General features: G+C 48.9%; 1 protein-coding gene across 5 annotated transcripts in view; it reads right to left on the reverse strand.

Annotated features, from left to right (window-relative positions):
- Nucleotides 1-6,014: 6,014 nt before the first annotated feature.
- PPP6R3 (protein phosphatase 6 regulatory subunit 3) overlaps nt 6,015-25,166 on the reverse strand; it is a 76,798-nt gene continuing 57,646 nt past the window's right edge. For 3 of the 5 annotated variants that reach the window (XM_074230897.1, XM_074230896.1, XM_074230895.1), the window contains 10 exons: nt 23,185-23,271; nt 19,733-19,830; nt 18,001-18,055; nt 16,837-16,967; nt 15,574-15,695; nt 14,744-14,897; nt 12,822-12,928; nt 11,961-12,111; nt 9,904-10,035; nt 6,015-7,991 (listed from right to left, as the gene is read on the reverse strand). In XM_074230897.1, the coding sequence (XP_074086998.1) occupies nt 7,940-7,991; nt 9,904-10,035; nt 11,961-12,111; nt 12,822-12,928; nt 14,744-14,897; nt 15,574-15,695; nt 16,837-16,967; nt 18,001-18,055; nt 19,733-19,830; nt 23,185-23,271 (1,089 nt within the window). In that variant the 3' untranslated portion in view covers nt 6,015-7,939. The remainder of the gene's footprint in view (nt 7,992-9,903; nt 10,036-11,960; nt 12,112-12,821; nt 12,929-14,743; nt 14,898-15,573; nt 15,696-16,836; nt 16,968-18,000; nt 18,056-19,732; nt 19,831-23,184; nt 23,272-25,166) is intronic. The other 2 variants (XM_074230899.1, XM_074230898.1) reach the window with 2 other exon arrangements.

The raw sequence follows: 25,166 nt of genomic DNA on the forward strand, positions 1-25,166 counted from the left end.
AAAGTCTTCCACAGAGAGCCAATGACAAAAGCAAGGCAGTGGATGGATCATCAAAGAATAGAGATGAAAGGTGGCTAAGGGCAAAATCTTGGAAAACACCCAGAAAAGGAAGACAGAAAAGGTTTCAGAGAGTAGGATAAGTAAGAAAACCAAAGGATGAAAGAGATGGCCAATAAAGAAAGCAAAAGCCAATGACATTGACTCCAGGTCATTAATGAGTAACCTCAGAGCTGTTTTAGTGTAAGTGGTGGGGCAGGAAACCAAACTGCAAAGGCCTGAGGAATATAAAGACATAACTAATAATTACAGAGGCTGAGAAAGTTGGCCTCGGAATTCCCAGCCTATATTTTTATTAGGCCATTCTCGTCAAGAAAGAATGGTAATTCATCAACTAGAGCTTGCCCATGGGAGGAGATAAGGTAAAGGAAGACAGTGTTGGCATCCCCCTACCCTGGGCTGTCTGAGAGAAGGGCAGGTTGGGGACTACCACTGGGATACAGTGCTAAGGGGGCACCTTCCCCCATGATGGAACAAGGAGAAAGCCTCAATCCTCCTCCCCTAGTTACACCATCAGAGAACAGTAAAGAAACGGATTAGACCATGAGACTGGATTTTTAGAATTTGAACACACCTTAGAAATAATTGAGTGCAACCCATGCATTTATTTTAATTCAATTTTATTTTCAGTTCTGAATTCTCTCCCTCTCCCTCCCCATTGTCCTCTCCCACCCATTGAGAAAGCAAGAAAAATCCATTACAAATATGCATAATGATGCAAAACAAATTCTTGCATTAGCCATGCCCTTTAAAAGAAAAAAATATATAGTTTAATCTGCCCTCTGAGTTCATAAATTCTCTATCTGGAGGTGGATAACAAGCTTCATCATGAGTCCATTGGAATGGTGGTTGGCCATTATGTTAGCTGATTATTCTTCATAATATTGCTGCTACTATATAAACTGTTCTCCTGGTTCTGCTAACTCTCCTCTGCATCAGTTCATATAAATCTTCCTTATCACCTTCCCTGACAGGTCATTCCGTCTCATTCATATACTATTACTTATTCAGCTACTTCCCAAGTGATAGATATCTCCTCTGGTTCCAATTCTTCAGCACCACAAAGAGCTGCTATTAATATTCTTGGATGTATGGGTCCTTTTTCTCCTTTTCTCTTTGGGGTGTCATCTGAGTAGTGGTATCACTAGATAAAATGATATGCAGTTTAATAGCTTTGGGGGAAGTTTTGAATTGCTGTCTGGAATGATTGTACTTATTCACCAACACTGCCTTCATCTGTGTATCCACTTTCCCACATCCCTTCCAGTATCTGTCATTTTCTTTTTTCTGTAATTTTAACCAATCCAGTGGTCATCAATCTGCATTTCCCTAATTAGTAGGATTTGGAGCATTTTTTTCATATGGTTATTGATAGGTTTGGTTTCTTCCTTTGAAAACTACCTGTTCATTTTCTTTGGTCTTTGTCAACTGGAGAATGGCTTATTCTTGAGACCTTTATCAGGGAAACTTGTTGCAAGGATTTCTCCCCCAATTTCTTGTTTTTTTCCCTTAGTTTTAGCTGCATTGGTTTTATTTGTAAAAAAAAATCTTTCAAATTTTATGTAATCAAAATGATCAATTTGACTTCAATTTGCTTGGTCATGAGCTCTCCCCCTATCCATACATCTGACAGGATTTTTTTCCCATGCTCTAATTTGTGGCTTTCAATGTCACCCTTCATGTTTTAAATCATGTGCCCATTTTGAGCTTGGTATGGTGAGAGATGAATTGCCAGCTTAGCTGTGAGCTCCAATAGGTCAGGAACTATAGAGAACCAGAAGGTCTGCATATCATCAGCACCCGTCACTTCTTTGCCCATCCTGGGCAGGGCAACGAGATGGTACCACAGTGGGCAGAGCCAGGCTAGAGACAGTCTCACTTTCCTGAATTCCAATCTGGCCTCAGACACTTAAGGGCTGTATGTCCCTTGGCAAGTCTCTTCACTGTTTGCCTCAGTTTCCTCATCTGTAAAATGAGCTAGAGAAGGAAATGGCAAAAATCACTCCAGTATCTTTGCCAAATGGGATCATGAAGAAAAATAACTGAAAACAACAAAACAGATGTTGTTAGGAGCCAAGATGGGAAGAGGCAGCCAATCACAGGGCTTTAGTGGAAAACAGAATCTGAAGGATTGGGGGAAACAAAGAAAGGCAGCAGGTAGACCTTGTTCTTAAGGAGCTCAACAACGAACATGAAAAAAAAACACATTTTCTGCATGTCAGATAAAAACAAGATACAGACAGGATAAACTGGAGATAATCAGGAGAGGAAAAGACCACTGGAATGAAGGGGTTGGGAAAGGCTTTCTTAACCAAGAACTGAAGGTCAGAGATGAGGAGGGAAAGTGTTCCAGGCCTGGGGAAAATTAAGATAAAAAAGGACCTCCCTTTGGTCAGAGAGGCACCTTCAAAGTCAGAGCGCCGAGTGTAATCCGACGATGAGTGGCCAGAGACGGATCGGCCAACACCGCAGGCTGGCGGTTTGTCATGGCTGTCCACGAGCTCAAAGAGCTTGTAAAATTTAATCTGTATTAACAATTTTTTCCAACATTTTCTTAAAGCCTCTCCTTGAGGAAACATGGAAAGCAACAGTCCCTAGTGGCCAGGGACCAGGTTAAAATAAAAATGGTAACTATGTAACAAAATAAAAACAGTAAAACACAAATAATAGTACTATCGGGTTTTCCTAGTGACTATGCAGTAGCGGGTTTGAGGAAGGACAGGGCGAAAGGCGAGAGAGTAGAATAAATGGGAACGCAGAGGAATCGCATGGAGAGAAACGCAGCAATAGCAACTGTGGGGAAAAATACTGAAGCAACTTCTCTGATGGATTTATGCTCACGAATGCGACCCAGCCAAGAGTCAGGGCCAATGGGTATCTGAACGCAGACGGAACGCTCCTTTTTTTCTCTCACTTCATTTCAGTGGTGGGGGGGGGGGGGTTGTGTTTATTTTCACAAGATTATTGTATAAATGTGAAAATAACCATTAAAACTTAAAAAAATATGCAGTAGCGGAGATCCTTTTTTTTAATAGTATTTTTTTCCAATTACATATAAAAAAAGGTAAAATGTTTACCATTCATTTTCTAAGTTTTTTCAAAGCAATGGGGTTAAGTGACTTGCCCAAGGTCACAAAGCTAGGTGATTATTAAGTGTCTGAGGACGCATTTGAACTCGGGTCCTCCTGACTCCAGGGCCAGTGCTCTATCCACTGCACCACCTAGGTTTTTAAGTTCCAGATTTTTCTCCCTCAAGACAGCAAACAATATAGGTTCTACATGTCCTGTCCTGACAATTATACCACATTAGTCATGTTGTGAAAGAAGAATCTTAACAAAAGGGAAAAACCATGAGAAAAAGAAATAAAGAAAAAAGTGAAAATGATATGCTTCAATTGTCTTCAGACTTCGTAATTCTTTTGCTGGGTGGGAGGGAGGTTTCCATCCCAAGTCTCTTGGAACTGTCTTGATCGTTGTACTGTTGAGAAAAGCCAAGTCAATGGGAAGTGCTCAAAGTCCTGCTCTCCCAGGAATTGGGAAATGGGGGGCAAGTTCTTTGGGGATTACTGGGTCACAATCATATTAAGAACCACAGAAGAGAAAAACAGACAGTATGGGGTCCAGAGGCAGACAGTGTGGAGATGGGGGCAGGAGGAAGAGGATGGGAAAGGGGAGAGGAGTGTCGCTGGCATAAGCAGTTTGAACTGTACACTGACAGCCAAGACCCCCATAAAGATGAAAGAGGGTTTGGGAAAAGGGAGCTGGAGGTCTCCCTATTCTAGGCTTTTTTTTGGGGGGGGTGGATTACCAGGGCCACCTTGGGTTGGTTCATTAAGTCAAATCATCTCAAAGGTATCAGCAAAGCACTGGTTAATATTATTTGTCCAAATCACCTCAGTTATCAGCACCTTTTGATGTCCTGCTGGCCTGTCTGGGATTACACATCAGGGAGGATGGCAGCACCCCAAGGATGACTCGCCCTGATTCAACACATAATACCAGGATGTGAAATTTGGCTAATAAATGATGCAATTTTGTAATTTTGCTCATGTGGTCTTGGGGAAGACTTGCACGGTTCTTCCAAGTTTCCTCTGTTATTCTGTTTCCAGCTCCTGCCCCGGCTCCTTAAAAGCTAGCTTACAACCCTGGAAGTGGGTAGCTGGAGATAACAACCAAATGCAACGTAACACCAGAAAAGTCATACCTTTGGCTAGCCAGATAGCCGAGTATGACGGGCCGAGAAGGTGGTTGGGAGCTAGAGAAGGCAAGGAAGCATAGGCAGGGGGCAGGACCAGGAATCTCCGCAGGATGGAAGTTGTGACGGTAATCGCCTTCCTTGTTCCCTCTCTTTCCAAGCCTGCCTCAAGGATCTGATTTCCAGGTGCTCTCCACTGGACACTTGTCATTTGCTTTGTGGTGCCATAAGCAGAATTCTCTAGGCTTGCCTGCTAGCTCATTCCCATCTCCCAGGCCTGGGCTCCCTGAATGGACATGCTAGCCCAGCAGCAATGGGGATGCCCCATGGAGCCTCCGAGGGCTTCGGGACTGACCCTGGTCTTTTTTTCCCTAATCATCATAAAGTCCTCCCAGCATGGTAACAAGCTCCAATGGACCCAGAAGCCACCAGAAATGAGGCGATGGTGGGGCAGCAGGAATTCTGCAGTGACCTTAGGAGGACATCACTGGCCTTCATAAAGATAGACATGATGGACACCAGCCATCGTGAAGAACATGGAGAAAAATTCTGCATCTTTGGCCCTCTATTTATTGAGCTGGCAGAGGAGACATCATGGGCAGGAGAGAGGCGGCTACATCATTGCTGCCAACTCCGGTCATTTCCCCAGGTAGGAAAGCTGACCACATCATTTGTGAGAGCGAGGACTGTGCTTGAGGGGGGCTTGGGAGTCAGGAGGACCTGGATTCAAATTCTGACCGACTCTCTCTGTGGGATGGGGGCAAAGCACCAAAAGTGCCAGTCTCTGTTTCTTCCACCTACAAAATGTTATCTACAGGCTCAGGTAGATGAAGGGCTCCACAAATGGTCAGCCATCCTCCCTGGCTTTTCCAAGGAGGAGCAACAAGCGTGGCTCTTGTCGTGTGCACCCTGTGGCTGCAAGGGCTGGGAACTGCTGGCCTGAAAGGCATCTGCCGGGAGCTCTGCTTTCTTGGGAAGAAAGGGGAATGTACAAAATAAGGATGCAGATGGTCTGGGGCGAGTGGAATCAGGACCATAGGCCCTGTGGAGGGGGCCCCGATGGGTGGCATTCAGCTCGACTGAATGGCCCCTGCAGGCCTGGAGATGCACAAGGGGGGAGCACAGGGGCAGGTGAACAAAAACACCAAAGCACACATGGAGTCATGGGGGCAAAGGGCAAAGCCCAGAGAAGGATCAGCTGCCAGAGATGAGAAAGGATTCAGTCTGGAAGATGACCAGAACAGGCCATGGGACCCTGACCGTCCTTGTAGTCATCCAGCAGGCCATGGAGCAGGGCTTGCAAACAGTCACCTGGTAGTGAATGCTGTGGCAGAGGTCACACCCCAACCAAAGAAACAGAAAGTGTCAGAACGAGGCCAAGGGTCTGAAACTCTCAAATAACACACAGCAATACTCAAGATTGTTCCAGAATGCTTCAAAGAGAAGGATCCTCAGCCCGAAAGCTGGTGCCTTCCCTCCCAGTGGAGCCAGCCCAGAGGGCTGGTCCACATCCTGCTGCTCCCAACCTGGCTCACTATCATGGAAGGGATGCAAGAAAACTGTACTAGGAAACTTAGAATAAGGAGATTTTATTCTCTTTAATATAAGTATTTTCTTTAACTTCAGTCTCATGATTCAGTAACTCCAAAGCAGATAATACATAGTAATTTAAAAAGGAAACAAACCAAATTAGGGATGAAAGCTCGTCCAGCCTTGTACCATCAGGGCACCTTTCCTCCTCCTCCTCCTCCTCCTCCTCCTCCTCCTCCTCCTCCTCCTCCTCCTGTGCTACACTAGAAAACCCCCAGCCCCGGCCTCACGGGTCCCTGGGTTCTGGCTCTCCAGTCACCGGACCGTGGAGACTGGAAAGAGGCCCCGGCTGCCTCTCAAGGACATCGACAAGGAGCTGCTGGATGCCAAAGGAGGAGGGGCTATCTTCCAGCCCATGGGGGAGGGGGGGTACCAACTTCACCACAGCCATCTTCCAAAGGCCTTTGGGCATGTGGATTGCCCCCCAGGCAACGACAGTCACATCTGAAAGGGCACTCCTGAGTCCAGTCTGGCCAGGGGCGATGAGGAGAGACCAGGCTACCCTCTGCCTAGAGATCTCAACTCTTGGACTTGAATGCCACTACACAGAATGAGCAGGGCTGCCTCTGGAATTCCAGGCTAGTCTATACCATTGGCAATGGAAAAAGGAATAAGCAATAAGCCATCATATATTTGATTTTTTTTATTTCTGTATGTAATGTAATAGGCACGCTGCTTGGGAGGCTATTTCTAAAAAATCGTTGGCCATCTTTCAGAGTATCCTTTTGGTTTTAAATACTGGTCAGGAAAAAACAAATGACGTAAAAATAGGTGAAGAACTTTCTATTACAGAAATGAAAAATTGATTTGCATCTAAAAGTGCAAGAGGTAACGTGGAAGTGACCCCTTCACCAGACGGACGACACGGCGACATGCGGCCCATCGCTTCTGCTGTTGGAGAAGGCGGGTGGATTTCTTTATACTGACATAGAAAATTATAAATTACAATGAATTAGTCTCCATAATCACTATATATACACAAACCAGGTCTAAAAAAATACACTGGCTTAGAATTTACGAGTGAAAACTTCACAAGGTACAGGAAAACAATTAACATGCTCAGGTGCCCAATTTTGATTTGTACTTTGAAATACTATGCCCAAGAAAAGGAACACACGCCAATCGAAGTGGCAGTGCGCACTGACTCCTGCGACTTGCCTAATACGAGTAGAGTATTATAAATACGCAGATTGTTCTGAAATGTTCATTTGTAATGCTTGGTTAAACAAGGTCCAATTTAGTGAATGAATGGGTTCAAAGGCAGGTGAACTACCAAAAACCAAAAGAACAAACCCCAAACCCCAAATCACAAGCCATATCCACTCCAAATAACCTAGTGTTTCATCGGCGTGAGGAATCACTTCAAGCAAACAAGACTGAACAAAACATATGGCTTTACAGGAACATCAATTTGTCAACTAAGTTGTAGCAATAAATACTTAAAATCTCTACCAATAGACTTACAATTTGATCTGTTTTAAACAATACAGAAAACAGTTACCAATTAAAAACTGGTTATAAAAAGAACACCCAAAATTTCTTTTTTAAAATCACTTTTGAGAATCAGAACAACCAAAATCACCCTTGGAGGGCATTTCAATCCTACAACTTCTTGCCAACCTGGAAGAAAAATGAGTTCAGAATTTTGTACAAGGTGAAAAAATGTATGAAAACGGCCTAAAGACTTTGGTCACACTAATCGTCAAAGAGTTATGTCTCAAATACAATAGATCTGTGTCTTCACTTTTATAAAACTAATCTTACAGCCATTTGAACTCTAGAATTCCTACTCTTATTCCACGGGGGGGGCGGGGGGGGGCAAGGTCTTCTTCTGCAGGCCACCCAGGATTCATAACAATACAATATAAACATAGGCAAAAATGCTTGGTATCGGTCAATGTGCAAGATTTTTACACGTCTGAATTTCTCTGTACAGTGTCTTAAAGTCTAGCTAGAAACGTTGCTGGTCCGGATCCCTTGCAAAGTGAGTGCAGCAGTGACTGGCTTGGACAGGCTCGGGATGGACTCCTCCAACACCGGGTTTGAACCATGGCTATCAGTCTGCGGTCCTCGGTCAACAGCGGGAGACACCACGTATCATACGGGGCCATTGACAGAGGGCTCTCCTAAAAGGCTCGGCTGGTCAGTCCTAGAGAACCAAAAGAGAGACATTCAGGGCCTAGCCGGCAGACCCACAAAGCCAAGCAGAAACCTCTATGGTGGCAGCTTCAACTGACGGGGTCCAGGAGCAGGAAGCTGGAGAGCAAAGGGCTGGTCAGAGAGCAAGAACCACATTCAGGGAGAACAGGAAGACTTGGGGGGGGGGGGGCTCGTTTAGGAAGCCCCTACTATGTGGGAGCAGCCCTTGCCCTCAGGGACACAAGGAGACACCCTCCCCATATGCACACACACATGCACAGAAGGGGAAGCAGATGAAGGAGGCCACAGGGGAAGAAGGGGGATGGGGGGGTTCTGTATCTGCCCACATTGAGAGATGACCAAGGCAGCTTTCGTGCCACCTGTGAGACACTCAGAGGGCTCTACCTGGCCACAGCTGGCCCAGGCTTAGTGCTGACTGACCTCTGACAGGGAAGCTGCAGGGAGGGGGTTCAGAGGGGTGGGAGGCTTTCCCTCCCCTACAGGTCGCCAGCAGCATCCCAAGGTTTCGGGCACTGGGCAGTGAGGGCCACTGTCAGGAGGGTTTCAACACCTGGGTGACTCTCCTTGTCTCTGGTACTGACTGCCCATCTGACTAACCAGGGGAGCTTCCCCCTGGAGACAGAGCAGGACCAGGATCCCTAATGGGGAAGTCCAGAGAGGATGAGATACACTGCTGCTGCCAGCCCCACCCCATCAGACACCCAAAGGGAATCCACCAGAGAAGGCCTGCAGACGAGCCCCAAACCAGTCACACATCCCTAGAAACTGGCCCCAGGTTAAAGTCCTCCCCTCAAGGAAACTGGACAGGCGGCCAGCCCAGCCCTGAGCTCGGAGAGCCCCCTGGTGTCTGCTCCTGAAATGAAACCCCTACAAATGAACTTTCCCCAAAATTTCAAGGCTTCCAAGTTGTCCTGCTTCCCAAATGAAGGATTCAGACTGGGCTGGACCTGAGAGGTCCTCAGGGCCAGGGAGTCCATGGGTAGATTCTGGTGTTAGAACACCCAAGGCCGAGGGGGGCGATGGCAGGGTGGGCTTGTTCTGGTCCTCTCCTCTCTCCAGATGGCCTCACCTGGCGGCTCATTAGCTCCCTTGGGTTAACAGCCATCTGTGCTCAGGACTACTGCCCCATCTTCTCCTGGCCACCAGGCTTGCCTCTCCAGCTACCTTAGACATGCTTCAAACTCAACCTGTCCAAAATGGAACTGGTCATCTCTCCCCTGCCACCTACCTCCCTAGGACACGTTCCCAGGAGTCCTCCCTGACTCCTCACTGCCTCTCGGCCCCATGTGTATCACGGCACCCATGCCCAGGATGGCACCTCTTCCCCAACTTGTCAGGGGCCCTATCCCTTCTTGTCTAGACTTGTGGGACAGCTGTAAGGAACTGGGGGGCTGGGGGTCCTGCCTGCCTCAGGCCTCTCCACTCGCAAGTCCATCCTCTGTTCAGCCTCCATGCTTTTCTCTGCATCCCAGTGGGGCTTGAACGAATATTATTACTACCTCTCCCTCATGGACGGCACGTGTGCTCTGCCACTTACGCGCCCCTGAGTAGGGAATGCTCTGGGAGATCAGGCTGCCGAGCTGATAGCGCCTTCTTCATTAAGTAGCAAAGGGACAGTGACAAGCATCCTTTGGGAGAAGCGCACCTGACACCCTGACTGGAGTATTCTGGTCATGACCCAGTCCCCTAGGTAACCAGCCTGGGCAGAGCTCGGAGAGATTGCCACAGAGCCCGCCCTTCTCTCCTTGTCTAGGGCTGCGGGCCTCAGGAAGATCACCTGAAAGGGAAACCAAGCTCCCTCCAAGGCTGACAAAGTGCTGACTCTGCCAAACGGGCACAGAGGAGAGAAGACATTATCCCCCACAACCAGCCCCGCCCCCTCCCCAGGCCTCGGCCCTTACCTCTGCTCAGGGCTCAGGCCCGCCTGCTGCGCGGTGGCGGGACCAACAGGACTGCCATCGGCGCTCTCCGTCCTCTCCTCCACCGCATATTTACAAGAAGCATCTTGAGAGGTAGACAATTTTCCTTCTTCACTGCAGGAGAGAAGGGACAGTCGGCATTAGAGGGCCAGGTGGATTGAGTGGCGGGGAGTGGGGGGGGCACTGGATGACGTTACATGCAATGGCTCTCGGAGGGCGGTGCCGAGACAGGTCCAAGCAGCAAGCTCCACATGCTCGGGGAGGGGCGACAAGGAGCTCATAGACACGGGGAGGTGGGAGAGGAGCAGCACGCACGACAAGGAGAGCGCGAGGGGTGATGGGATGCCGCCGGCGCTCAAGGACACCCCCGGGCCGTCCCACAGAGCGTACATACCGATAGGATTTCAACACTCTGAAGCCAAGTGTGCAAAATAGAAAAAGAAATGTATAAACATTTCAAAATACTCTCGGAAATTAGGGATTTGGGCACAACATATCTTTCTAGAAACAGACTGGTGAAGGTGTTAACTGAATCTGTTTGAAGGAACAAATAGTCATGATTAGAGGCTGCCTCAACCCGGGCCACAACTTAGGACAGTCAGGGCAGAACTCGAACCTGGCCTCTCCTGACAAGGGGGAGAGGCGGGCCGGGCCGGCCCAGGAGGGCGAGGAGAGCGCGGGGCAGGATGGGTCTAGGGACATCTGCTCCTGCGGCGGGGCGCTCACTCCTCGCCCCTCCTCACCGCCCGGCAAAAGAAAGCCCCCAAACCCCACTCTAAAAAGCCACCGCCGCCATGAGCTCAGACCAAACATTAGCGCTCAGCACAGAACACAGGCAACAACAACACCAGAAGTGTCACACCAGACGGACCCAGCATCCTGGGGCTGGTCTTCAATTTGGCAGACACTGGACATAGTGGGGGTAACATGGGGTGGGGGTGGGTGGGTGGGGGTCATGCAGATAAGAGACGCAGCTCCCAGGAGACCAGGCTGCTGAGCCTGAAGCAGCCCGGGTCCTCTGAGGACGAGGGGCTGGGCAGACCAAGACTGGGGGAACGCTCCAGGGCATCCCCACTCGGGCCATGGCTTCTCCTCTGCAAGACAAATGCCTCCAGTTCCTACCACTGACTCTGCACAATCCCCAAAGTTGCCCCCCACACTGCCTGACCTCACCCCAAGATCTGGAGGCCTGTCCCTTCATCTGGAAGGCACTGATGCTCTTAGCTGGGTCTGGGAGCAAAGGGTCAAGAGCCCAGCCCCAGAGGTCCCTCTCTCAAAGGAAACCCCCACTAGGGACATCCACACTCACCCCTCGTGCTTGCCCCATCCACACTTGTCTCTCCTCTCAAGCAGAAGCTCGCTGCGTCCTCCACATTCTGCTTTCATCACCCCATCCACCCCCATCACTGGGGCCACTCCTGGCCAGTTCATCCTGAACCCCACGGTCTTTCCTAGACTTCCCTTCACCATCCATCTTTGGGGTGACCAAGTCTAGAAGTCTGTCAGGAATCGGAGACCTGGGGCCCCCAACCCACAATGGCAGGGCGGTCACGTTCCTGAGCTGGGCCTTAGTGATGGAGGCCAGGTCGGGAGGCTGTCTGGCCCATGAGCTTCTTTTAGATCTCCTCCCACCTGAGACCACATGCCTCTGCTGTGTTTTTTTTCGGGGGGATCTGCTCCTGGAGGGTTTCATTGGGGGAGGGGGAGACAGGAGAAAGGCCCTGCCTCATGCAGTTGGTCCTTGGGCCCCCCAAACCTTCAGAGCACTCTTCTTTGCCACTCCTCCCTCAGCGGGGAGAAGCCCCAGCTCAAAGCTCTCTCCCTCCCTTGGCTGGGCAGGAGATGCCCTTTCTAGGGACTTGGGTCTCCAGAAGGGTGGTCATTCTAAGTGCTCCAGTTGATTTTCTTTTGCAAAGCCAACCCTTCCCCAAGTGAGCCAACAACAGAGACTTCACAGAAGGAGCTTCTGTAGGGGACCAGAAAGAGGCCCCTGCCCTCCCCCCAGAGCCCCAGTGGCCCAGGCATCTCAGGATGGTTACCTTTTGAAGACGGCAGTTTCAGTTTTAGCATCTACCGTAAGGCTGAGCGTCTCCTTCATGCTGCCATTCATCACTGTCTCAGTGACCTTGTCGGCGTTCTCAGTGTCATCTTCTCCATCAGAAGTGGCTTCCATAGCAACACTACCTGGGGCTACAGAGAGAACTATTTTGAGAACTCTCTCACACCCTGAGGGGAAGGGGGCAGCCTGCAGAACCCCAACATCCACCCCCTTGCTCAGGGCGACCCACAGAGATGGGGGAGGGGGATCCTAGGGAGAGGGGGAGTGTGGCTCCCACTGGCAGCCCAGGGACCTCTGGACTCAGCCTCATGTGAGAAGAGAGTTGGAAGAGGCCAGAGTCCCTGCTCAATTCCTCTCAGCACTATGACCCACTGTAATTACTCATCCAAAATATTTGAATAACTATGCAATCAAGAGCCTCTGGAAGAGTCAAGTCTGAGGGAGCAGCGAGGGGGGCCATCATGCAGAGTTTACCAGGCCTGCAGTTGGGAAGACTCATCTCCCTTGGTTCAAATCTGGCCTCAGACCCTTCCTATCTGTGTGACCCACCCTGTTTGCTCAGTTCCTCCTCTGTCAAATAAGCCAGAGAAGTATCTTTGCCTCAAAAACCTCAAAAGGCATCACAGAGTCTTTACAACTGAAGACGACTGACACACCAAAATGAACTCTTCATCCCGGCAGGTAAAAAAGCCACTGTGAACAACGGCTCCAGGAAGGTCTCCAGTTCCTTCGCCACAAATGACAGACAACCCACTACAGGGATCTTCGAGCCTACACAACCCCTTCCTGGACCTTTCCTAGTGTTCTCCATTAGCCTCTTTGTAACCCCCCCACAACTTACCTTCTGGGGGGGCTGTCAGTGAAACAGCACTGGGAGTTAAGGGGTCCCCCGGTTCAGCATTGGTTTCCATTTCCACTGGAGAATTACTCCTTAAAGAATCCTTTGTACTTTTAGGGAAAAACATGTTTTGGAAATTAGGAAGAGTTCTCAATCAATCACCCACCACTTATTAAGAGCCTACATTGTGGTGATACTGAGATCAAAGTCAAGCTAGGCCCTGTCCTCAAGGGGTCACAGGCTGCTGGAGGAGGGGCAGGTCCCTGGGCCCAGAAGAGCCAGGCAGTGGCCCAAGTAGTCTAAGGAGGCTGGTGTGGGGTGGCTGGCAAGGGCCCAGGATGCAGGGTCATACTCTCCCCTCTCTGGCTCACCCCAGAGGAGCCTGAACCTGCCTCAAACATAACAAGATGACCAAGAAAGAAGTGGAGCCCCCTCAAGGGGGGCACAACCAGGGAGGTGTCAGAATTAATCCCCTTCTGGCACAAAACATGACAAGTCAAAACTTGAGGGGGGTGGGGGAGTCCAAATTGTCACCGAGTCTTACCTGCCCAGGCTCCAATAGGACATTAAACAAACAAACAGAGACTCCACAGCCCACCCTTTGTTAGCCCAAGGACGCACCCAGGAGGAAGACCAGTCATGTCTCTGGCCTCCTTCCCTGGGGTGCCATTACTTAGGACATCCAACACAAGCAGACACACCACACACGGCAGTCACAGCTATGTCAGGAGATTTCTATTTGGCTAATTCCTATCAGACTCTCAGTGGGCTTCAGTGCCTCAGTTTCCCTGGTAAGGAAAGCCCCCTTCCTTAGGACAGCTTCCTTCCCATTTTCTCTAGTACCAGGGCACAGATCGATCAAGAGTATTTGCCAGATGGCCACAATAGCATTTCCACAAGCAATAAGTGAAAATGATTTCCAGTACTTAAGTCAACAGAATTAATTACAAGTAAGAGTGTCATAAATATTTACCAAAATGACTCACAGGGCAAACATTCACCCAGAGACCAGTCTTCAAACTCCCAAGAACTAAACTGTAAGGTTGACTGCCATGGGGCATCTGAAAATCACCCGCATGCCAGGCAGGCCCTGCCCTGCCCCTCAGGCTGTTCAGTTGGATTAACTACATCAATAGCCCAGAGGACCCCTGTCTGTTCTAAGGTCCAATGAGCTCCCAGCATCTCCAAGCTAGGGACTAGAGATTGGTGACCCCCCCCAACTCAAGGGGTCACTCTTCTCCAGGAATTGTCCTCTTACTCCTCTCATGGTGGAGTTTCCAACCAAGCAACAACTGAATCCCCTGAGAAGTCAGGGGGCCACATCTGCTGCCCCTCACCATCAATGGCAATTATTTTCCTGTGTCTTCAAAGAGGACTGAGCAGAGATGCACGGTTTTCTTCTTTTATTTTAAATATATAAATGTCATTAAGATACAAGTGACCCAGGGGGATTTGAGGAAGGGATATTTTGGGGGATCAGGGATATAAAACCACTAGAGAGAACACAGGAATCTCTAATATTGGTTAAAAAGAATGAGAGAATTAAGAAGAAAAAAATCCCAGGAATCATGACCAGGTGCTGCTATCAGGCTGATACAGAGTTCCTTGGGCCCCAGGCTCCTTTGGGGGTCCCCCTCTCAAACACCCTCCGCACAGGTTTTTGCCCTTGGTACTTCTTTTAAAGCCCAAGATTCTGATTTTTAAAATAAATCTTATTTCAAGCTCCTGATCTTTGATCCCTGTGCTCATCTCTACTGCTTCAGTGCAATCCTTTTAATGGTTTATTCATGATGCCCCCTCCCATATCCCATTTCATGAGGACATGAACAGGGTGATGCCAAGAAAACACACAGAAAGTCAAATTAATTAAAATTCCATTTCCCAAATAAACTCAAGAAAAATCTGGCAGTCGACTGCACACTCACCTCAAAGGGGATGTAAACTCAGAGAACGAAGCCCACCCTGTCTCTTTAGTTGGCATAGGTTCTTCTGTGTTCCAAACATCAGAACCCACTGAATCCAGGCTGGCACCATGTGTCGTCTCCATGGGCACGTCAAAGTTGGCTGACCAGTTAGGTGCTGTGAAAAGGAGCAAAACGAACATCAGCACAAATGATTACAGTGGAAAACCTTAAGTTGGGGGGGCACAATCCCCTCTTTAGAGGGGACAGTCTCCTAGGTTTTGTATGAGAGAGGCACCATGTTCAACACCAGGTAGCATCTGGGCTCTGCTGGGGCTGTGGCTTGGGAATATGCGCCAGCTCCTTACATGAGAGCCAACAGTGATGGGGCTGTGCTAAAAGATGTCCATGGGTCATAGTCCAAATGGCTTTGGAAACCAAATATACATATATATCAATTCATCTCAGTGAAGTCTCCCTGGAACCCCATGACATGGGACACCAAGGGCAGGCACACATTCTGTCTGAAAAATAAGTCCACCATTGCCAAAAAAGAGACTGAACTCTGAGGACTTGACGTGAAGATAATCTGGTGAGCATCCAGGGTCCCCAAATTTGGTGGTTCCCTAGACTAACCCTACCATCTGAGGACAAAGAGTCCTGGACTTGGGGGGAGATGCTAAAAACTCTCCATGGTGTGGCAGTGGGGAGGAAGGGGGATGCGGGGGGGGGGGGGGGGGGGGGGGGGAACGGGGACAGGCAGGCTCCGTAGGCATGAGAGATATTACTAGGTGATTGAGCTGCAGCAGACAGGCCTGGCAAGCTCATAAAAAAACAGAATGAAAATGACTCACGTTCATTCAAATCCACTTCCATTTTGTCCTCTGGGTTGGCATTGTTGGAGTCAAATAAATCATGTTTTGCTCCATCTTCCTCCTCGGAATCTGTACTTTCTTCGCTGTCTGTGCTCCCTGAACTGAAAGGAGAAAAGTGATGTGCCCAAGTTATTTGCTCAATCAAGAAAACTTTCAAATGCAGCCCACTCACTCCAAGGAAGGCAAGGATAAAAAGAAAGGCATCCCCACAGGACAAACCTACAAATGATGACACAATACAGTTAAGGCTTCAATTAATTGCAATGACCCATCTTGATTCCAGAAAGCAAATGATGGAACAAGAAGTCCTTTTTCAATCAACACTGAGGGGAGGGGACCGCGGGTGTGGAATGTTCCATGTCCTGTCCTCCAATGGAGGAGAGAAGTAAAAGGAGAGAAGTAATTGCTTCAAAAACACGAACTAGGGCCCAATAGTTATTTTTCTGAAAGGCTAGGGAGTAGGGCCAGGTTCAAGCTCTGAGCAGCAACACACTGGCTTTCTCAATATTGTTCATGACAAAATGTAGCTGATTCTTCTCAGAATGAAGGTGACCCCTAGAAGGTGAATGATCATACCCATTATACATTCAAATTGTCCTGTTTGAGAAAAAAAGGGTTTGCTTGGCCTAACTCTGAGTTCAGTCAGCTCATTTGCATTAGGAAAATATCATTGCCTTCCACTGGACAATAGCAACCCAACTTGTAAGGGAGCCTGGCCCCTCAGTTCAGACAGTGGTGCCCTGGGTTGTGAGCTGTGCGCAAACTTCTCGGTAGGATTAGCACTCTGCTTCCCACAGTAGGCTCATGTGCTGGGACCCCCACCCCCTGACCTCAGGTCCATTCCATCAGCAGGATCCAGGTCTGAGTGAAGCTTCTGGCTTGTCCAGCTCTCTGAGGGAGAGTAGTTGTTCACTGCCTCTTGTGTCACTCCAGGGAGGAGTCCACCAGCAAGACCAGAGGCAGGGGCTGCATCTAGACAGGGCCCTGAAATCCTGAACTGTGACCCGACCCTCTAGCAGCCCAGGCAGGTACCCTGCATTCGTGGAGCAGAGAAGCTCTGCGGCCACTGAAAAAGCATCCAGGGGCAGGGTAACGGAGCACAAGACCTTAGAGGGGTAACCTGGGGCAAACCACAGCCCAGAGGCTCATGGGTTCCCCATTTAGAAAATGACTGGTCTTGCAAATAGCCAGAGGGCTGACACTTTTCCCGTGGGGAGGCACACTCCAGGCCTCATCCCTCACCTTGATCGTCTCTGGGACTCTGGTGTGAAGGCGATGTGCTTCTCTTCCCAAATATCTTCCTCATCAGAACCACCATCATCGAACTGTTGTATCCTTTCTTTACAGCACGCTTCAAACAAGGCGATATTTCCCTAAACAGAAACAGGAGAAACATGAAGGAGAAAAAGAGAACCAGCCATGAGATGGCAACGTCAGCTGCTCCTCTCCCCAAGGTCTAAGCCAGGGCAATGTGCATCTCGTTGAGTCGGGGGCTGCAGAGGGTCTTTCGGAGGAGCACTCAGTGACCTCAGGGATGCCTGGCACTCAATAGGGATCCTTCTTAGTAACTGAGCACAAGTACAAAAGACCGAGCAATGGTAAAGATCTAACACAACCTACTTTCCCTGACTCAACTGGATTCAATACTAGCCACAAGAAACAGGAACAGCTCCTCCTGCACTCCCACTTCCATCCAGTAAGATCTTAATTTCATTCCCAAGAGGGAGTGCCTCCAGGGTCTCCAGCTCCCCCCCAAACCCCCCCGGCCCTGAGCCTGAATGAGTCCAGATGGACACCACTGAGGGCCACAGGGGCCGGCATCGGAGCACGTGCAGCCAGAGCACATCCCACTGATCACCTCATGCTCTGCTCTCAAGAGATTTTTGGAAAATCAGCCTCGATGCTAACAACCAGGTCCTATGGGTCTTCACTGTGAAGAAATTCCAACTTTCATTGTGTATCCGTCAGCATTAGCCCTGAGAGGCAGGACCTTGGTGCCGAGAGATCCACCAGGACTAGCTCCCTATCCACAACTCTCCCCGGACATCCCTTGGAACCAATGGCATGCAACAAGAGACGGCTGGCTTAAGAGTGTCATCTCAGGACACAGACTGTGTCTGTTGCTGCTAACTGTTCTACGGGAATGAAATGACAGCCCCTGCCCTCACCAGTCCTCTGCTTGCACCCCAGGCCCTAGCCAGAGGCCCCCACAGCCCAAGGGGCTCCCGATGGAGTACAGACACACGCGGGCACTCTGGGGGGCAGCCCAGTCCAAGCTGCTGTCACAAGACTCTATACAATCTGGAGATGAAATGCCTAGCCACAGGATGGAAGCCTAATTTTACTTCCCAACTTCCCTCCCCCTCATCATCTCTCATCATGTCTTATGGGAAATTTTCTACTCACACTTTCATTTGTATTGAGGGTAAAGTTGATGTCTGACACCCGATCAAAAGAAACACTGCAAACAAAATACAGGTTTATGCATTTGAGTCCCCGTGAACAAGGAGGCATCTTAACTCCACAACATAGCCACAGTACTGTTCAAGTTCCCATATTCCAAAATCACAGAATTTTCTCTCATTGTCACATATCTCCCCTCTCCTCAACTACAAGATGCAAGCCTGCCCTGGGATGGTAAGAGGGGAAGGGGAGGGTCTCGCACACACAGGGATGGCTTAGCCTCTCTTCTAAGCTAACTGACCATTGCTCTCTGCTACTGTCAGAGAAACCAACTGGACAAGAAGGTCCCCGGGTGGCCGTGGGGGAGGGTTCTGTGCCCTGACACACCTGCAGACACAAACATGCCCATCCATGGCATGGACAAGCAGAGCTGGAGAGGGTGAGAAATTCAAACTCCTTACATCGTTCTAACCAAAAATGGGACCCCATGTCTTGACAATTTTATCTCTGTGCAAAGAAGTGGAAAGTCTGAACAAAAGACAAAGTCTAGGGAGAAGCCTCACGTCTTAGGGACCCGGGGAGCAGTGTGGCAGCCTGAGGGGGAGCAGAGGCAGTGGGACACCTTCCCCATCTGCACTCAGCACAGCTCAGATAAACCCCTTTCTCAGGCACCAGGATTAGCTAGTCAGGGCTTTCATCCAGATCTAAGGGGGAGCATGGTTGAGCCCCTCCTCCTCTCCTGTCCTGGTTCCATGGCCGTAGGTTGGTAGGTTGTTTTGCCCCATGACCCTCATGAACAGTGGGCTCGGGATGTTCAATGCGTGTGCAAGCCTTGACATTTTCGCTTCCTTTACACTTCCCCTTGCCTGACATCCTCCAGGGATGGAGGAGATCAAGGACCACCTGGACAGAGCTAGCCTTGAGAGGGCTCTGCCTGGGGATGCTGGGTGGGCTGCCAAAGATGAACTGGAATCCTGAAGAGGGTCCCCAGTGAATGGGCTAGGGCAGTTCTGAGAATGGGGGGCTGTGATCTAGTTCAGGAAGAGGAATACATGGCAACATTAGAAATCGTTGAGCTATGGAAATCTGGAATACTCTATGTCTCTTCTATTGAGAGGAGGTTGACAAAGCTTTGACAGACATGACCTCATTTGATCCTTGCACCAACCCTGGGAGGTAACACCACAGACCCTTTCTCTTCATTTTATAGAGGAGGAAACAGAGGCTGAGAGTTGAGGAGTGACTTGACCGGGGTCACTCTTACCAGCTAGCATCAGAGAATGGATTCTAATCCAAGTCCCCTGACCTCAAAGCCAACAATCTGACCCACAACCTTTAAATCCTGCCATGGGAGCCAGGAGAAATGACCCCCCCCAAGGGGTCAGCATGCACACCTTTTTGTTTTGGGGCAGATCTGGGGATTTACCAGGACAGAGAATTCCAGGAAAGGAAGTGTGCTCTCCGGCAGGAACTTTCTGGGCCACCAAGAGGATCGAGTGACTTGCCCAGGTTTAAACATGTGCCTTGTGAGGAAGTCAAAACCCAGACCTTGTGCCCCTCTGTGTGAACCCTGCCCTCACTGTCTGACCAACAAGAGAAGAGCCTCCTGTGGTGCTCCCCAAAGAGAGATGCCAGCAGGGGGCAGCCCCGAGGGCCCCACGCAATGCTGCCCACGCCAGGAAAACCCAGGAAGAGTGGTGCCCCAGACAGACATGGACCTGGGGAGCATACTCACTTGCCAATGTCATCTTGGTCTGCAAACTTCTCATCATTGAAGCCAAACTGGTCAATAAAATTGGACGTCATTTGTTGCATCTGATAATCAGAAAAGGCCTGGCAACCCCAGGACCAATGACAGTGACATAATGATTCTAAGAATAATCTAAACACTATTTGCCCATTTGTGCTCCAGAAAACATTGACTAATTTCAACCCAGGATTGAAATGGGTTTGTAATTATTTAACGTTTTTTTCTTCATTTTAAAGAAACAATCATTTCAGACAGATTTACACAAGCTGTCCTACCAACGTGTAAGACCCCCAACCCACTTTTCAAGAACATTTCCCAAGTAATTTCTATAACCACAGGCTAAATCATTAGATTCCCAAGAGACCGTGCTGTACTTTCCAGACAGATTCCCTCCTGAGATCTGGAGTGTAACCAGGCCAACTCCCCTGCAGCTAACTCTAGATACACCCCTCCTATCTTCCCCCAACATGCCACCATCTAGACAACTATCAAGGTAACACAAATATGCGACAATCCTTCCAGGCTTATCCTTTTTAAAAAGGGTTACGAAATACAAACAGCAAGGATGCCCTTCCAGCTGTCTTGAAGGGTCAGTCACAAGTGTTGTTAAGGGCACCAGATCTGGGGCAAGTCCCAAGGACAGGCCCAGGCTGGGGATGTGAATGCTTTGGGGCAGCCTCAGACCCACCTGGGGGCCAGGACCCAGACCACTACCTTCAACTGTCTCAGGAAGACAAAATAACAGACAGTTTGGAAAGAAAATAACAAGAAGGAAGAGATTTTCTCTCTCAAAGACTAAGATTAGGACCTTCATTCTTCTGAATAGCCCCAGAACACACAATGGAGCTAAGGGCTGGGGGGGAGGGGGTAAGAGAGGTCCCTCAGGGAGACTTCAGAAAGGTCAAGTGCAGATTTTTCCATGGCTGTTTTCTCGGTCTGCCAATGCACCTCTCACTGGTACAAGAAAACTCTGGGAGCAGGGTGCTTCATGGAAGTTTGGAGATCCAGGCCCTCGGATGTCTTAGATGGTGGAAGAAATGGCACTAAGGCTCCAATAGTGGCCACGAGCTAACAAACCAAGGAGCCACCACCTGGGGGCCCCTTCACCCTGCTTCTTACCACCCCCCTCCCTACCTTTCTGTATTAGGGGGAGGGGCTTGGGTTGTTCAATTCACAAAGAGACAGGGATTTGGGAGTGTTATCTGTTCAATGAGACTTTTCATAGAAGAGAATGGGCTGACTGATATTCAGGAGCTACGTCTATTAGCAGAGCTAAGAGAGAAGCCTATGAGTATACTGTTCAAATGGACATTCTTAGCTCTGCAGTTCTCCATCCTGAGAAAGGAAGAATGAGTCCAAAATGGCAGATATCATCTGTATTCCTTTTTGGGGGTTTCTCTGCCTCTTCCCTCTCCTTGGAGTTCTGATGCAAACTCATTTCCTACATTGCCTTCTCATACGGGCAGGCAGTGATCAGCACAACCCTGGACTAAGGGCAGGGGAGGCTGGGGCTGGGACCAAGGGCATCCAGGCTCCTGGACTGGGAGGGCTAGTTGGTCACTGACGGGATTTGGCACAGGAAGCCTTTCTATCAACCCTATTTTCTGACAGACTAGGGCAGTGGTCAAACCTAATAAACCCTAAGAAGAATGAAAACATTTTATTCTAGTCAATAGCTACTGCTGTTGGCTGAAAGCTCCTATGATGGAGCTATAGGTAATAGGGACAAAAAGTCTATTTGAAAAAATGTGTTCTATGGGGGGTTTTTTGCATACCTTCTACAAACCAAATTTAATAACTTGATGCCTCAGAGAATTGTATGAGCAAAAAATGGGTTCATTTTTTTCAGTCCATGAATTCTAAGCCTGTGAACTTTGGGACAAGTCAATTTATTTGGGGTTTGGAAGAGACTTTCCCAAACCTTTGGCTGGTACACAGCTAAACACTCTAGGGCTGGAACACCAGTACTGCTCTCAAACACTTAACATTTGCAAAAACCGTATCAATGAAAATAACATGATAAAGTCCTAAGATATTGGTACGAACTCTGCTACAGAAAAATGGGTAGGAATATGCTAAAAATCTGAGTGGGGAAAATGAAATTCGAAGCTGAGAACACATGAAAATATGCTTCTGTAACTTACAGAAGCTAAAATGATTCTTTTCAGAGGGAGGAATAACAGGAATCCTTCAGTCCCAATAACCCCTTTCGCTAAGCAGTCACTGCAGTGAGCCCCACATCTCCAAAGACCTTGCAGACATGGACAGCACCGCAGGGAAAGGTGGGCTCGAGGGTCTGCCCAGTCAGGCTGAGCAGTGCTAAAAGCCAGGGTCCCCCAAGCCAAGAACCAGGGTACTCCATGTCTGGAAAGAGTCCCCAAGTAGCCAGGACTTCATGCCCAGAGCAGTGAGATGCCTGGCCCCAAGGGAGACAAAGAGATAAGGGACCCATCGGGCTGACACCTGAAAACCGGATGGTGGGGTGCCACTCACCATTCTTAGGCCCTGCTAGAGAGAAGGACTGAACTTTAATCATCTCTGGGAAAAGTCGGGCAAGCTTGTAGGTCAGGTCAGAACAAGACATGAGCTTGGAGGTGAACTGGCCATGGCAGCTAGTGAGGCAGGCAGAGAATTAAGATGATGGATTTCAAATAGAAGTTAAACCCATCATGGTGTAACAAAGAAAGCAGTTTGGAGTCTTAAGATAAAGAAAAGTCCACAGTATGGGGGGTAAAGAGTTCTAAAAATTCTAGCTTGGGGTCTTCTCTGGGGATAAACAGGTAAGAGGAAACTAGAACTCCACTAAAGAGAAAGGATCTGAAAGGACTGTTTCCTTCTCATTCCAAGGGACTTCTGCTCCAGGGGGCTCAAGAGCTTCTGTTCCAAGTTCTTCACATTTGGGGTCTTGTACTCTTTAGGGTTCAAGCTAGACCTGGTCCCACATGTGATTGAGATTCAGCACGAATGCAGAAGTTTGGGGTTTACCTCCCTCCCAAGACACCGGCTGGATAATTAATAAAAATCCCATCCTTTATTGGGAATAGTCCAGGCAAAACTGCTCTGTTTACTTAAGCTCCCGAATGGAAGGAAGGTGGGAAAAATTCACTTCTGTTTCTTCCTAAAATTTTCTATCCAAGCAACCTCAGCTATCAAAGAAGCATCATTAGGACTTCAGTTCATTTGGGGTTCCATAATTTGTTACCATTTGTCTAGCTGCTATTTTAAAAATGCATCCTGGAAATAGAATCAAAACATTTTTCCTTCAGCTACTACCTTGGATCCCCTTAAAAAACGGGCACGAAATAACATTATAGAATAGAAATATTTGCATTTATATTTAAGCACAATCGATCTACAATATTCTGAAGAAAATTCTTAAAGTTAGCCTGACTCGCCGTCCAAAAATCCCAAAGCAAAAACTATACCCCAGAACTCACTTGCTGTAAAGAAGAATCCTGCGAGAACCCCGTTTCTTTAAAGTCAATTTCATCATCACTGGATGAATGAATATGGCAGGTTGTAACCTATGTGCAAAAATGGACATAACTATTTAATACCGGGAGTGACACAGGAATCATCAACAGGTACATCAGGTTTCTATTACAATATAGACAAGACAAGGCACAAATAGGTTAGACCAGATCAGTCGACCCAATTGTTCTCAGGAGCAGAGGCTGCCGACACGTGTCTTTTCCACTGCCCTGTGCTGCAGAACCCCCCCACCCCCCACCCCAGTTCCTGCTATTCTCTGGCACTACCACCAAAAAGTAGCCAGGAAAAATAGCCTCAATCTATCTCAAGTTCTCAGACTGCTTCAAACGGCAGTTTTGTGAGAGAAGTAGGTCAGAATGGTTCAAATAAAATGATCCCATATGGACTGAGTTTATGGAGGAACCCTCTCTCGGGCTCCCTGACAGGCAGCCCCATCACAGCGCTCAGAGAAAGGCAGAGGGATGAGGGCTCAGGTCTAGAGCTTATCATTGAATGGCCATTCCACAAGACAGGCCCTGAGCCACAGAGGCACCCAGCCCTGGTGTTTAATAATCCAATCACAGGGCACAACTGGAGGTCTGGGGTGTAAATGATTACAGTAAAGGGAAGCCTCAGAATCAGCCTGGCAAACCCGGGAAGTTCAGCAAGAACCTGGTCCCAAGGCCAGCAAGCAATGCCAGCCTCCCAGAAGGTTCCTTCCCCTCGTGTCCTGGGGCACCCTACCATGGGTGAGGGAAGCCAGAGGAGAGGCCCAGTCCAGGCTCCCAGGGCCTGGCTCAGAGTTCTCAGACCCAACCCCCTTTGCTGATATAGCATTACTCAAGGGGCCAACGCAAGGCCAAGGTGGCTTTGCCCAGATCCTTCGAGTCCAACAATCAGCTCTCCAGAGTATGATCAAGGATTATGATGCTGACTAACAGGCACCTCAATTAAATTGGATTAGGTGCCTGATTAAAAACAAAAAACAAAAGAAGTACAAACCTCACCCTGACCACCAGCAGACTCAAGATGCAGAGAGAGCTCAGGCACAAATAGGGAAGGGACGCCAGATCCTCTGATCTGCCCCCCCCCAGGGCTAAGATTATGGGGAGCCCAGTAAGAACACGGGCACCATCAGGACTGGTCACTCACTGCATCCATCAGAAGCCACAGCTGTGGCGCATGTGGTGTGGTCCACCTGCAAGCCCATGACTGCACTCTGGGAGGAGCCTCCCAATATCTTATTAACCATGGCATGTGAGACCCTATGTCTCCTGAAACCACTTTCTCAAATGAAGCCAACTCCCCTTCCCTTTCTATTTGTTCTTCAGCTTAAAAATTAACTTATATCTCCAAATAAAAACCTGTCACTAACTCAAGGGAGAAAAATCCTAAGCAGGTCATCACTAGGAATCTCAGCTCTGGCTCTGAACAGCTACATTCTAAGACTCATTGTGAGCGTCCTTCCCTGGCATTACCACACGCTGAGCATGAGGTCAATGAGCCCGGTCAATCTCCTCTTCTACCTCCCTCACTCACTCCCACAAGCCTGAAGCTAACAAGCCGAACGACTCCTCTTTTAACAGCCCATGGGGATCAGCCAGAGTCCGCAACCAGGACACCAGGAAGCTCCCCACCTCAACAAGTGAGGAAATATGGAGAGGCTGAAGGGCAGCATCTCAAGGAAAGGCCACTCAAAAGAGTGTTCCTAGAGACAAGGCTTCGGGATGGTCAAATACCATCATAAAAGGGAGACCCTGAAAGATCGTAAAATGGGCCAGCTGTGCCAGGACCCCAGGACAGGCCAGGTTCTCCCTGCCCAAGCATGGCAGTCCTGGGGTCAGCTGTGCCTGCAGGGGCTTTAAGGGCTGGGTCACTGAGACTTAATTTATATTCTCACAAAACCTATGCTAGAAGAAAGATTGCCCCTTTCCTACCCAAAACAAGG

The sequence above is a fragment of the Macrotis lagotis genome, chromosome 3 (assembly GCF_037893015.1).
Source record: "Macrotis lagotis isolate mMagLag1 chromosome 3, bilby.v1.9.chrom.fasta, whole genome shotgun sequence".
NCBI classification, from domain to species: Eukaryota; Metazoa; Chordata; class Mammalia; order Peramelemorphia; family Peramelidae; genus Macrotis; species Macrotis lagotis.